The sequence below is a fragment of the Heterostelium album genome (assembly GCF_000004825.1).
Source record: "Heterostelium album PN500 unplaced genomic scaffold PPL_contig24, whole genome shotgun sequence".
Classification (NCBI taxonomy): Eukaryota; Evosea; class Eumycetozoa; order Acytosteliales; family Acytosteliaceae; genus Heterostelium; species Heterostelium album.
The window spans coordinates 1-14,628 of NW_008805101.1; the positions used below are offsets into that span (position 1 = coordinate 1).

The following is a 14,628-nucleotide window of genomic DNA, read 5'->3' on the forward strand; positions in this document are numbered from 1 at the left end:
ATCTTTGAAATCGATAACAATTACAACTCGCAGATTCAAGATTATAGACAACAACAACAACAAATCAACTATTTACAACAACTTTCACAAACACTGCAACAACAATCTCCACCACAGTCAGAAGCAGCAGCATCAAATGATGTAGAAATGACATCACATGAAGATCCTATCATGGAACAAGTTGAGGAAACTGACGATGCAATGGAGATCGATTCTGTATTCCATATGAAAAGATCAAGGACCAGTTGAATACCGCAGAAGAAGACGAAAACATGAACAATGCCGGTGACTTCTTATCCAATTGGCCATCTCTACGAGAACTTATTATAAGAATTCCATGCCTCACAGCCATAGCGGACTATGGACAGCTCTTCTCCACTCTACTCATTAAGAACCCATTATCAAACCTGGTAATAAGACCAATTCAAAATATGATTGGAAATGTTTTAAAATCATTTTTATAATTCAAATTTTATTATAATCTTTTTGGTATGTGGAGATGTTTAGGCATAAAAGATAGTGTAAGTATATAATTGTTTTATTTTAATGAATACAGATTACTAATTTTTATTTCTTTGACATATCTTTAGTGGATCATAATTATTCAATAATTTTTGATTGCTTGTTTTGAAATAGTATATGCAGTAGTGTGTAAAGAATCTTGCAATCAATTCGCCTATTTTTTCATTTGTTGTTATGGGTTTGATGAAGCTATGTATATGTTCGGATGGGAGTCTGGTCTAGTACATTTCAAATCAAATTTATTTCAACATTGAATAAGGTTTGATTATTAACAAAAACACAATTCAACATGTGAGCACTTTGCTATATTATTTTAGAATAACGCTTTCAACCTGATTTATTATCTGGAGTGTTTGAATGTTGAAGCATATTGATTTGGTAGTAGTAAATTTTGTTTTATATTATGTTTTAGTTCATTGTAAGTATAAGTTCCTTATATAGCAGCTGAGCAGTTGTGAATGTACTTAACTAATTCATTCTATTATACATAGGTCAATTCATACAAAGAATGTGATCTTTCTAGATTTTATTTGTATTTTTAATCAAGAGAATAGTCCAATAAAGGTATACGCATATAATTTTATTAATATAAATTTTATTTACTTCTTTATTATATTTCGTATGTCATTAATTTATGTTCAACATATCAGATAATTTTGTATGCCTACGACAAATTATTCTGGTATTACCGAATGTAAAAGATGAAGACTCCCATCTGGCTGTCACTCAATAATGTCTAGTATACATTATTCAATTAATGTTTTACTAACTTATTTGATACAGACCAATCCGGCATTATAGGGTAGGCACACTATAAAACTATATATTTTAAAATGCACCACTTTAGAATATATAAAGGGCCGACTAGTCAATATTTCTAACTAAGGTGGTCAAGTTATTATATCGACTCAGCTACAATCTTTAAAAATAAAATGTATGTAATTGAAAAATCTATTTGGATAAACATTCTTACTTATTAACTTTTTTGTTTTAAATAGAAAAATATTGTTGAGTAACAACAATAAAGGTGCATCGAACGAGCCACCCGGTTATCATGTAGATTTTCTCCATTTTGATATGATAGTCGTGAATAATAATAGAATGGATTACCAGGGGCACACTCAGTGCAGGGAGTGGGTAAATAATCAAGTATATTCAAGATAACTAATTCAAATTTATTTTTTTTTCTCCAAAAAAGTATAGGTTAGTTTTGCCTTTAATTTGTTTATATGGTATGTATCATTCTATAAATAAATAGATATAGGTAATACAATATAAGTACTGTATTAGTCCAGTGCACATTGTGCTGTCAACGCTTTACATATTTATATTCTTACACTATATTTCTATTTATTTGCACTGCAGTGAATTAGCACCTAATTCACTTTCATTCTTCCTTTCATCCATTCTTTCTTTCTTTCTTTCTTTCTTTCTTTCTTTCTTTCAATAAATAAGGAAAATTCACTCCATAATAAATTATTTGTTATTTGAAACAAACCGGTTGACAAAACGTTTTTGAAACTTGTCAATCAACAAAAACTTAATACTCATTGTCATTTTATTATTATTTGAATTCCAATAAAATGACAATGAGTATAGTAGTAATTAGAGAGTAGTAAGAGTGGTATTAACAATAACTATAATAATAATCAACTTATCTAAGATTTAAAGGATAATGAACATATCAAAGAAAGCTGAATTAAAGGTGTGACAGTTAAGCTTATAATATAGATGGCAAAGATTCTTAGAAGTGAGTATTGTCCGAAATACTAGCTAAGGGTTTAGATCGTCGAAATAAACATAATAGAGAATACTCTGATACCAACACAGTACCATGCCTCAACCTCTATAATATCTCCAAATGTAATCCACCAACACCTATTTTTATCAAGCATATTCGTTTGATCCACGATACCGTTTTAGAAAAACCGCTCATCAATCAAAGGACCTATCTAACATAGCTTCAATCAGAACCGATTATAGTAGAAGAGTAAGCAAGATGACAGATGAAATGAAATCACTTTGGGAGCAATAAAGATGCAGAAAATGCATTTAATAGAGAAAACAATAATTTAAATACAAAGATAGAGTATCGTGGCAACAAACAGGAGATCTATTATCAGCTATATAATTGAATCTTTGTATGAAATTGAATATAATAGAATTGGATGAACAAATGAAACTTTTGAGCTTAAGGCAAATAGTTGTTTGGAGAAAAGATGTTTAAAAAACCAAATGATGAATGTAAGAGAAGCTCAGCTCTGAAAGTAAGGCTAGAAGGTTGGTTGAAAGAGAATAAGAAGTTAGTTGAAAGTGAGACAGAAGTTGGATAAAGAATATATGAGAAGAAAAGTGAAGAAGAAAATGAAATTGCAAATTCGACAGCTCCACTTGGACCATTAGTTATAATAACTCTCATATTATTATTTAACATTTATTTTATTTTTATTTTTTATTTTTTTATTTGATAAAATAAAAAACGAACGAACGTGTTGCTATTTCAAAAGATTTTTTTAGGTTGTCAAGTTTCGGTGAAGAGGCTTCTTTCGATTTTTTTTTTTTTTTTCAAAAAAACGAACAACCATAATATCAAATCAAAAAAGCCTTATGATATAAATTTTCTCTTACTAATTTACTCTTCACCTAAACTTGACAACCCAAATTAGTTTCGACTCTCAATTTGATTGGGATACTCGGCTGGTTTATTGGGTGAGAACCATTGGAGCATGTTATCTGCAGGTACGACACTTTTATGAATGAAATATCTGTTCGAATATTGCTTACATATTCAAAGAAATAAAAATAAAATAAAGAAAAAAATTTGTTTTGAACAACAACTAAATTTATTGCTTTAAAATGGATTAACTTTAAATTTTAGCAAAAGAAAGTTGAACAATTTAATAAAAGATAAATTTGATTGATTTTAATAATTTTTTTTTGATTCTACCCTCAAAGTTGTGCAACTTAATATGCCTAATGAGAGTATAACCTGTTTTACATAATGAAATATTGATTTGTTTTACATTTTAAAATATTGATTTTTTATATATTCGTTTTCTAGTATGTTTATTATTTACAATCCAAAGATTACTCAATTACTGGTTCTGCCAGTAAATCTGATAAATATCTCGCTCTATTATTGAATTGAATAAAATCTGGTCTGTAGTCTATGGATTCATAAGATCTATCAAAAATAAAAAAATAGTTAGTAATAAATTGGTTTATCTCAATACTAAATTAATCTATACCTCTTTGATAGATGATGAGTAGCTTTAATTGGAATTAACTTTGGTGCTAAATTAATTATTCCCCATGACGATACTAAAAGTGCAACTATTGATTCTAATGCAATCTGTATACAAAATACGTTTAATATATTGATAACATTAATTAATTAGTTAACAAATTACTTACATCATATGGTATATGTTCAAATGATTTATTTGTCAATCTAAGATAACTTCTATCTATAATATTGAGCATTAGAAAAAAAGATCAGATCTATAGAGTTATTTACTACATACGTTGTAATGCAGATAAAACTGAATGTGCAAGTAAAGCTATACCAATAGTACATATAATAAGAGACAATGATCTATTCATTCTTATTTATTATATATATATAAAAAAACTAAATAAATAAATAGTTTTTAAAAAATGATGATCAAAAAACAAATTTTTAAAAAAAGGTTGTGATCATTTTTTTTTTTTTTTTTTTGTTTCATTGACTTAAAAGGTTATAATTAAGATATATTATATATTACAAGTGTTTAGTTTATTTAAAAGACAATGACAACTATAGATAAAAAGTTAATACAGATTAAGATTGCTGATATGCCAGGTTTGTTTCATTAGATTGATAATATCGAGCAAAAGAGAAACTTGTGAATCTAACCAATCACCCTACACATTTTCATAAAATATTTAATTGAATCTCACACAACATGCTATATTATAGATTTTATGCAAACCGATGCAATTGAAATCACTGCCAAAGCATTTGAAGAACATACAGTGGAAAAAGAAATTGCTATGACCATCAAAAAAGGTAAAACATAAGATGCAAATGTGAATCACATTGTTCTTTCATCATTGGTATACTAATGATTCTCTATTTTATAGAGTTTGACAAGAAATATACACCAACATGGCATTGTATTGTAGGAAAGAGTTTTGGTTCATTTGTGACACATGAAACAAAGAACTATCTTTATTATATCGTCGGACAACATTCAGTATTATTGTTCAAAGCAGGATAATTATAAGAAAATAGTTTTGAAAAAGAAGAACAATAAAATATATGTTATGTATTTATAAAAGAAAGATCAGCAAAGTAGTGGGAAAGGAATATTCTTGGGCGTTTGAAAAGAGAGTTGTTTTAAAACAGTATTTGAATTTTATTTATATATTGTTATAATCTATATTCTTTTTAAATATCTTCAATAAATTTAGATTAAGTGTATTACTATTATTATTATTACTTAAGGAGATTAGATTCTCCAATAAACTATTGGTTTTTGGTTGTTCTAAAAATTACATTAACAATTTTGGTTGGTGGGGTGCGGTGATTGATTATGTTTCAATTATATGATTTGATTGTTTGATTGATTGATTAGCTTGTTGTTGAGTGGGGAGGGTGGGGAAAATGATCTGGCTAAACTATATTATTGATTATTATTTTAGTATTGTTTTTTTTTTTTTGTTTATTGAAAATCAGAAAATTTATTTATTGCAACATCCACCAGAAGCTGCTGGTGGAGCGGGTTCTTCACCTGGGTGGACGATACCTTTTGGTTGATTTCTTCTAATATCCATCTTTAAGATATGTTCAACCAAGAAACGAGCTGCCTTTTCAATATTCAAATTCTCTTTGGCGCTAGTTTCAAACCAACCAATGAAACCATTATCTTTACAGTATTTATCCATTTCATTTGCTGTCTTTATAAATCCTTCTTTACCAAGATCACACTATTATTACCGATGATGATGATTAATATTAAAATTATTGAAAAATAAAAAAGTTTATAAATTATAAACTTACTTTGTTAGCTAATAAAACTACTGGAATTGGTTTCTCCTCTGGACCAATGGTGACCTTTGAATCTATATCGGCCTTCCACTTGGAAACGGCTTCAAAAGTGGAAGCACGAGTGACATCGAATGTGATCATGGCACCAACTGCCTCTTTATAATAAACACGGGTCATACTACCGAATCTCTCTTGACCAGCAATATCCCAAAGCTGTAATCTAACCTCTGTCTTTGGATCCCAATTAATCACTTTAAGTGCAAAATCTACACCAATCTATAATATATAGATATAGATTAAAAATATTATATTTAATATTAATATTAAATAAAAGATTGTTATTAAATAAAAAAAAAGTATAAAAACCACAACCACGCTACATATACTTAAAAGTTATATCATTGGAAACATACAGTTGATTTATAATGCATAGAGAAGATATTATGTACGAATCGCTTAATAATCGAAGTCTTACCAGTACCAATGTCACCTACTACCAAAATCTTATACAAGTATTCTGTGTAATCATCGTCACCTGCTGTTGTTGCCTTTTAAAAAAAGAAAAATATAAATATAATTAGTTTATATTTCTTTTTTGAAAATGATTTATTCATTGATCAAGAGGTAAATCATTCAATAAATAAATAGTCAATTTAATCATTGCTATTTTTTTTTTATTCAACTTACCATTTTAACTGATTATTAATACTAAATAAATAAAAAAGTGATTTATCTTTGCTTTGTAAAAAAATATAACAAAAAGTAATAGATTTTAAAAAAAAAATTGTGTAAATACAAGCTCTGTTTTGATTTTGAAATTTAATTGTAAAAGTTGAAGTGGGTGGGGATAACGATGTTTATTTTTTTTTTTCAAAAATTAGGAGAGTACTAAGTAGAGTGAAATGTAATGGTGTATGAGAAAAAAGTATATGTATATTTAAATTGTGATATAAATAAATAAATAAAATCAAAGGACACAAAAAAAAGAAAAAAATACAAAATAAACAATTACTTTTGTTTTTTTTTAATATTTTTTTTTAATATTTTTTTTTTAGAGAATCAAAATCGCCTTTTTCCACTCAATTCTCTTACTCGCAATGAAATGCTCAACCTTTTTTTTTTTTTATGCAGTTTGTAAAAAAATCGCAGTCACCACTCTTTCTACCAGCCACAATATTTAAACGAATTTTTGCATTAAAAGTAAAAGTCATAAGAACTTTTCACAAAAATTTTCGAAAAACATTATTACCCCTTTGGTAGCTTTAGTTGTTTTTTTGTATCAGTTTTAAACAAACTTTAGTTAGAATGATTTTTTTCAAAAACAATTTTTTATATTCCGAATCACTCCGTTGCCCCTATGATCATTTTAAAAAAAGAAAAGATATGATCAAAAAAAAAAAAAATAAATCAATTATCCTTTATACCTTTGATTTTGAATGATTAAATATCTTCTTCTCCTGGGAGCAATACCATTGATTTCAAAAAAAAAAATATTATTCAATCATCAGATAAACAAAGATCATTTAGTTTTCTCTCCCAATTAAATCTCTCTTTTTAAAACTAATCTAAAAAAAAAAAAATGGAAATAGAAATAATTAAAAATTAATAAAAATAATTCGTTAATTTTCTTTCGTCTTTTATTTATTTTTGGTCTCGAATATCATTTTGGTTGATCATTTAATTTATTATTACATATTGAAAATGGTTAGAATTGATAAAAGAAATAACAATCAAATCAGATCGATTGAATCAGAGTTGGCATTACTAAATAAAGCAGATGGTTCTGCCAAATTCTCTTTGGGTAATAAACAATCTGTTTGTTTGATGATTGATCAACCGAATCTTATACTTATCATATCGCATCGCTATTATTAAATAGATAATTCATCGGTACTAGCTGCTATATATGGACCAGTCGAAGTGAATCCAAGAAAAGAAAAGATATCGAAAGCTACTGTCGAGGTTGTATTCACACCAGACAGCGGAAATCAGAATTATCAAACCAAAGAGCAAGAGTCACTCATTAGAAATGCAATAGAGAGTGTCATTATGACAATGTTGCACCCTCGTACACTCATAAGCATCATCATACAGGTATATTCGACTGATGGATCGATCGTAAGTTGTTCGATCAACGCAGCATGCTTGGCACTACTGGATGCCGGTATCGAGTTGAACTCATTGATAGCATCAATCTCACTATCTTTTAATAGCGATGGTCAAATCTATTTAGATCCAACAATGAAAGAAGAAAATGTAAGTAAATATAACTTAGGTTATTGAAATCAATCATTATATTTATTCTTAATATTCTATTAAAGGAATCAAAAGCAACAGCTATATACGCATTTAATAGTCAATTAAAATTAATGATGATAAAGTCATCGGGTATTATTACAGAACAACAGAATCAAGAAGCTTTACAATTGGCAAGATCTTCATGTGAGAGAATTTTAGCATACATTAGAACTGCAGTTAAAACAAGAATAATGGGTGATACAGAATCACAAACTAAAGATACTGTAATGTCTGATAGTACTAAATAAAATGTAAATAATTAAAAGAATAGTTGTTTTGTTTTTTTTTTTTTTTAAATGTAAAATATATGTATAGTTATTTTATTCAAATCAATTTTTAACAATCCAAAATGAATGATTATTCATTGGATCTTGATGTTTCTTTGATGTGTGCTAATCGTTGTCTTAAAGATGCTACTGTTGCTGTTAAATCTTGTGAACCGGTGGCACCTGTACCAGTGGTGGTCGAGGTGGTCGTCCTCGATGTTGTGCTTGGTAATGTGGTGGTGGTCGTTGTTGGCGCATTACTGTCACTGGCAGTGTTGTTGTTGTTTTGATTGGTGTAACCACGTAGTCTTTGCAGTGTATTGAGTGCTGCAGATGCTGTCAGTTGGTTCGACTCTTTCATTGAGCTATTGCTGCTTCCAGTGCTGTCATCGAGTTGCTGTTGTTGTTGGTGATGCATTGTGTTTTGTATGTCTCTGAGTTTCTCGTGGTAGTTGACAGCCTGTTCCGGTGCTTCTTTTGTTTTGTTGGATTCGAGTTCGGTCGCTATCTTTTGAAGGTTTCTTGTGATGTAGCTCTGGAATGGGAGTGTTGTCTGGCTGAGGTTGTGGGAGATATCGTAGTCGGGATATTGCTTCTTGAAATAGTAAAGGTCGTACAATCCTTCGGTGGTCCTCTCTTTGTTGCCTACCTTCTTAAAGATGTCTTGTAGCAGATCCTTCTTTTCGAGTGTAGAGGAGCATGTGTAGTTGCGTGGTGACTTGTCTACGGTTGACATCTGCTGGTCGAGAGTTGAAGTAGTCTTGGTTGGTGCAGGAGCAATCTTTGGAATGGTCAAATTGGGTTGTTGAAGAATCTCTGGAGTTGCCAGTGGTGCTACTCCAAGTTGTGCAATATCTAGCTCCTCATGGACAGGTTGTGGTTGTTGTTGTTGTTGTTTGGGTTTGACTGACTTGACAGTGACCTGCTCGCCACGTGACTGTGGTACACCAACCAATTTTTCAAAAGTTGCTTTTCCACCCATAAGATCTTCAAGTAGCGCAAACAGTTGGGAGTGTTGTTGTGATTGGTTGGAGGCGACCAACTTCTTGCAGAACTGAACTACTTGCGCTTGATTGATATTGATAAGTTCGGCAGTGAGTGTCCTTGTTGTCTTTTTAGTTGAATCATCTGGACCTGGTGTTCTCTCGTAGTTGCTGATCTCCAAGAGTACAACACCCATGTCGATTTCTATTGGAGAGTTGGCACCCTTCAAAGACTTGGTGGCACGAAGCAGACAACGCAGTAACAGGTCGTTGTACTTGTCATTCTTTTGATCGGTAACACGAGTCTCTGTGATCATTCTCAGTAGAACAGAGAACAAGGTAGTTGGATCACTCTTTTGGAGAGTACGTAGTAACACTTGGTTGAGTGCTTTGGTAACCCAATCGAGATCGTCTTGTTTCTGTGGCAAACTTGGCTGGCTCACCAGCAGAGTGATGGACTCGCGTAAGACTGATTGAAGTGCACGCACCGATGACTTTTTAGCAATGAGATCGTGGGAATAGATGGTGATGATGGTATGTATTAGATATTTACACAATCTAAAGATAGATTGGTCGTTGAATACACGTGGGAAAATACTGGTGAGAATGGTAGTAAGTACCATTTGATACTCTTCATTATAATACAAAAATTTCTCGGCAAAGGTGGTGGATTGTGTACCGGCTATGAGATTCGATAGCATCTTGAGCAGCTCCACAACAGTATCGATTGTTTGCTCTGAGAAGTTCTTAAGCAACTCCAAATACTCGATGATAATATTGGTCTCTTCGTCATCTGATGAGCCACTCGCTGATTGCATTTGTGATTGGTGCTGTGATCTGTTGGGAGATTGATTGGATTGTCCGAAAATCTGTTCGAGTTGTTGGCGATCGGCTGGACTGAGAACGGTAAGATATTTCCAGATTTCATCTCCGATGTGCGCATGCAATTGGGAGAGTGAATTGATGGCGGCTTGCTTCTGGGCGGGATCGCGATCGCTCAGAACTTTAGCCATGACAGCAACTACCGGTTTTAGTTGATTTCCAGCAACCGCTGGACCATGTTGATTAATAATGTTGCCCATTTCAGTGATACCTTCGACTCTAGTTCGCCAATTGTTGGTTTTGGCGGTGGTTTCCAATGTGTACTTAAAGAAAGAATTGGGAGGTGTCACTTCGGAAAGTATTCTTTGACATGGACGTAACATTTGTTTGAATGTTTCGTTGGATGTTCCCAGTTTTTCAGAGATGACCGGAACTATGCATCCAGCTTCATAGTCACTGAGATAGTATTCCAATTCCTTCATGTTGGAGGCGACAATTTCAATCAATTTGGTGGTACGTCTGAGTGAAGATGCACCGACGTCGAATAGCTTGAACGAGCACCATTTGAATACGACGTCTAAAACACTGGCAAGTAAATCAAAGTTCTCGGAATCAATGGATGCCAGAAGATCTACGACTTGCTGTTGGTGGGTTGGATTGGCAGAGAACATCATGTTGGCAAACTCCTCACTGAAACACTGACAAACTTGCTCCTGGAGGAACTCAACTATTTCTTCGGTCTCTTGGATGTAGAATGATTGTCCTTGACTTGCCTTTTGTCTGGTGGCTTTGCCAGCTGCATCGTAAAGTATAATGTCACCAGATGGTTCAACGACAGGTTGTGGAGATTGTAGTTTTGTTGTGGAGATTCTCGATGGTGAGTTATTTGTGGTAGTGGTGGTAGTATTGCTCTTTCCAGTGGAAGTACGTGATGGCGACAGCTTAGCTACTGGCTGTTTGGCAACAGCTGCGGCAGCGCCAGCTTTCTTGGTGGAAATATAATGGCGATCGATGATTGCTTGCATATTTGGTTGATTGGCTGGTTTGACATCTCTCATTTCCTTCTTGAAAGCATCGGCTGGAACGACACTGGCGATGATAGAGAGCAGTTGTTCAGAGTTGGCACGTACCTCGGCATTCTTGTCTTGGAGACAGGCAATAATTGGTTTGGCCAGTTGCGTCATCTCTGGTGTCGACTTTGCATTACCGACGTTGGCGACTGCCCAAGTTAGTGCATCCTTACGACTGGTTGCAGATTCTTGGAGCAAGAGAGTAGCAAGTGCAGGCAAAACAATGTCAGTACCAAGTTCCTCGGCAATAATAGTCATGGTGGCGAGTGCGGAATCACGGAGTGGTTTCTTGGCGTCGGCCAATAGCGCCAGGACACCTGGTAATAGCATTTTGGCGGATTTGTCAAACGATGGACCAACGGCTGTTGTCAACATATTAATTAATGTCAAAGTAGTCGTGATAACTTTTTGGTTCTTATCGGTGAGAGATCCCTTGGCTAGACAACTGACAAGGTTACCCAACTTTGGTTGGAGTTTAAGATTGGCGTCAACAACAAAACGCTCAATCTCTTCGAGTGCAGCTTGACGTTGTTTCCAATCATTATCACTCAAATTTGTAAGGATGATACCACCTAGTTTCGAGCTGATGTCGGTTCTAGGGATTTCATTTTCTACACGCGATTGACGTGATGCAGCTGGTGGACGCTGATCTTTGATCTTACTGAACTCCTTATCGATAGTGTCGAGGATCTGACGCTTAATATCAGCAACATAGTCGAATACCGCTGATCCAATTGCAATACGAAGTACACAAAGAACCTTGATGGCAGAGGTCTTTACTGGTGTGGAGATCGACTCTAAACAACCCTTCAAAAAATCAAAGAGTGGTTTATAGTTGAAACATTGAACGCCAAACTCCTCCAATGCGACTGCCATCCATGCCAATGCTGATTCTGTGAGCTTTGCATTCTTGTTGTTCAGGGCAACCGGGTAGATGAGTTGGAATACAACTTGTGGTGAGACAGCTTCGCATATGGAGGATAGAGTTGAATTGGCAGTGTCTTTTAGTTTGACATCTGTTAGCTTCTCAATGATGGGACCAACACAATTGGTAATTGTCTGTTTGGTAAAAGTAGAGTCAGAGTTGGCCAACTGTCCTATGATTGCCAGCATGTTATTCATAACCTGGAAGTTGGCTTCCTTCCAACCTGGTTTCTCTTGGAGGTATTGTATCAATGTATCGGCACAATCAGTTGCACTGGACTGAACGATATCCAATATCTTCTTGGTAGAGTCGGCACGATCGTTTAGATTCTGACTTTCAAGACCACTGAGGATCTCACGTGGAATAGTCTTGCTCAGCTTGGCTGCGAGGTCGTCTAATCCACCACCATATGAAGCGGTAGTTGTGGTGGTGGTTGTTGTAGTTGATTTTGCAGAGGTTGATGATTTCGATGCAGGCTTCTTTGATGATGAAGCTGGCTCGTCGTCGTCAGGCTCACCTGCCGATGCCGCAACTGGAGTGGGTGCAGTTGGCATCAAGTCCTTGACTTTCTTCAACTTGATTGGATCCAACTGGTTAAAGTATGGAGCCATTCCACGCTCACCAATGATCGAGGAAAACAATGCAAATGTCTTGGCGGCAGCATCTCTCACTGGCTCTGCGGTGTCATTCAAGCAGTCCATCATCGACTTGGCAAGCTGCTTGGCAACTTTGGTGATGTCCTGTGGTTTCTTTGTGGTGGACATTGCCTTGTGTAGGAAGTTGAGTGTTTCAATCTTGATTTGTGCAACTTTGTTTGCCATGAGTGCAATAAGTTCGTCGATGATATCAGAGATTCCAACACAACGACTGACCAGTTGATTCATAGTGGTGTGTACGGCTGGAACAACCTGTGGTTTCTTTTCTTTGTAACGCTCCATAATTGGAATGACCATACCCTTGACAAACTGTGTAAAGTGATTACGTAGACCCTCACCCATGAGTCCGATGGCAACGATAGCCTTGGTAACAATCATGACGTTGGTGTCACTCAGTGTCTTCTTGAGAACGCTCACCAACTCTCTAAAATCACCATTCTCAATCTTGGGTGATGAATTCAAGAGATCTACCAACATATCGACTTGAGCCTGACGCTCTTGCCACTTCTTTGACTCCATACCCTCGTAGAACTCTGGTCCAATCTTTGATAGAATATTAACTGCATCGATCATTGAATATGGATCGATTTCTTCAACTTCAACAACTACCGCTCCTCCTTCTAAATAATCATAAAACATTTGTAAGTATCGAAAATTAAAAAAAAAAATCATATTAATTAAACTTACTAGCACTCTTTGCAGCGGCAGCTTGTGCTTTGGCAGCTTCAGATCTCATATATTTCAATGGAACAGCAGGATCACCTGGTAACTTTTCAAATTGTTCATTTAATGTTTTTAACTATATAATAATAATAATTATTATTATTAATAGAGGTATTAGTATTTAAATAATAAAAAAATTAAGAATAATAGCTTATCATACTTGTATTGGTGTTAAACTATCCAACAATGGTAATAATCCTTGTTTCATCCATCGATATACCTCGACGATAAGGTTACTTGCTTCCTCTCTGACATTCTTATCTCTGTTTTCAAACCATGGTTGATACTGTTTCATTATACTCTTTATATTTATAACTTTTGGTCCAAATGTTCTATATATATAAAATAATTTGATGTTTAGTAAGTTTAGTTCAAGTTGATATGTGTTGATGTACCTACTTTAATGATTCTCTAAGTGCGATAAGTGATGCAACCGATACCTTGAGTGAGCTGCTGGTTGTTCCCTTCAGTAGATTCTCAATTACTGGCTCGGGTGAATCTGCTTCGATAGTAGCAATGAGAACATCAACAGTCTTATCCTTAACCTTTGGACGAGTAGAAGAGAAACATTTCTCTACCAGTGTAGGTACAAATGAAGGTGCAAATCTTTAAATAATAATATAGTTGATAATATAGTTGATAAGTTAGTAATGTTTATGTGTTTTGTGATTGATTGTAAGCTATATTAAAAACTTACGTTTTAACAACATCACATCTATCTATAAATGCTGAAAGAGTATCCAATACTTTCTCTTGTACCATTGGGTTGATATCAGAGAGATACTTTTTAAAGTTTGGACCGTGCTCATTGAACAGTGATCCAGTGGTTTCGAATGAATTCTTAAACTTGATTGTCAATTCTTCGAACCCACTAACACGCCACCTCCAATTCTTATGAGAAATACGATCTTCAATAGATCCAGATGGTGTTTCTTCATCTGCCATCTCTCTTTATTTTATTATATATATATGTTATCTGTCTATACTATCTTTATATTTATAAAATAATAAATAATATACTTTAAAAACATGAAAAAATAATATAAAAAAAAAAACAAAAGATACAAAAAGTTTAAACCTTTTTTAAATAAACAATGATTTTATAAGATAGCTATACTCTATCTATCTTAATATTTATATATATAATTTTAAACGATTTTAAAAAATAATAAAGTTATTTAGAAAAAAAAAAAACAAAAACTAAGTGATTAATTAACATCATTAATTTTTGGCGCGCTTTCAACAAAAAACTTTAAATTTGTTTTTTTTTTTTTAATTAATTATTAAAAAGAAACATGTGTAATGTTTAATAGTTTGTTTATTGTATTACAAAG

The 14,628-nt window shown here is 33.4% G+C and overlaps 7 protein-coding genes across 7 annotated transcripts; 3 read left to right on the plus strand and 4 right to left on the minus strand.

The window, feature by feature from the left end:
* On the plus strand, positions 1-249 carry PPL_11672 (uncharacterized protein; the record flags this gene model as incomplete). The annotated part of the gene is made up of 1 exon (XM_020582421.1): positions 1-249. A coding segment is annotated over one exon (249 nt), but the record flags the coding sequence as incomplete, so codon positions are not given.
* A 2,464-nt stretch (positions 250-2,713) lies between these two features.
* PPL_11673 (uncharacterized protein) lies at positions 2,714-2,941 on the minus strand (the record flags this gene model as incomplete). Its single annotated transcript, XM_020582422.1, has 1 exon — positions 2,714-2,941. One exon carries the CDS (start codon positions 2,939-2,941, stop codon positions 2,714-2,716), a length of 228 nt encoding a protein of 75 aa, XP_020427189.1.
* A 310-nt stretch (positions 2,942-3,251) lies between these two features.
* mmgt (putative transmembrane protein) lies at positions 3,252-4,125 on the minus strand (the record flags this gene model as incomplete). The annotated part of the gene is made up of 5 exons (XM_020582423.1): positions 3,252-3,269; positions 3,622-3,706; positions 3,771-3,874; positions 3,937-3,989; positions 4,047-4,125. 5 exons carry the CDS (start codon positions 4,123-4,125, stop codon positions 3,252-3,254), a joined length of 339 nt encoding a protein of 112 aa, XP_020427190.1.
* Positions 4,126-4,311: 186 nt separating this feature from the next.
* Positions 4,312-4,781, plus strand: dlcB (dynein light chain; the record flags this gene model as incomplete). The annotated part of the gene is made up of 3 exons (XM_020582424.1): positions 4,312-4,363; positions 4,481-4,570; positions 4,645-4,781. The coding sequence occupies 3 exons, from the start codon at positions 4,312-4,314 to the stop codon at positions 4,779-4,781; spliced, it is 279 nt and encodes a 92-aa protein (XP_020427191.1).
* Positions 4,782-4,923: 142 nt separating this feature from the next.
* Positions 4,924-6,241, minus strand: rab32A (Ras-related protein Rab; the record flags this gene model as incomplete). Its single annotated transcript, XM_020582425.1, has 5 exons — positions 4,924-5,048; positions 5,265-5,490; positions 5,564-5,827; positions 5,965-6,099; positions 6,239-6,241. The coding sequence occupies 5 exons, from the start codon at positions 6,239-6,241 to the stop codon at positions 4,924-4,926; spliced, it is 753 nt and encodes a 250-aa protein (XP_020427192.1).
* Positions 6,242-7,252: 1,011 nt separating this feature from the next.
* On the plus strand, positions 7,253-8,097 carry PPL_11677 (exosome complex component RRP46; the record flags this gene model as incomplete). The annotated part of the gene is made up of 3 exons (XM_020582426.1): positions 7,253-7,352; positions 7,431-7,807; positions 7,873-8,097. The coding sequence occupies 3 exons, from the start codon at positions 7,253-7,255 to the stop codon at positions 8,095-8,097; spliced, it is 702 nt and encodes a 233-aa protein (XP_020427193.1).
* Positions 8,098-8,206: 109 nt separating this feature from the next.
* mtaA (HEAT repeat domain-containing protein) lies at positions 8,207-14,239 on the minus strand (the record flags this gene model as incomplete). Its single annotated transcript, XM_020582427.1, has 5 exons — positions 8,207-13,191; positions 13,259-13,370; positions 13,455-13,626; positions 13,694-13,900; positions 13,992-14,239. 5 exons carry the CDS (start codon positions 14,237-14,239, stop codon positions 8,207-8,209), a joined length of 5,724 nt encoding a protein of 1,907 aa, XP_020427194.1.
* Positions 14,240-14,628: the final 389 nt, after the last annotated feature.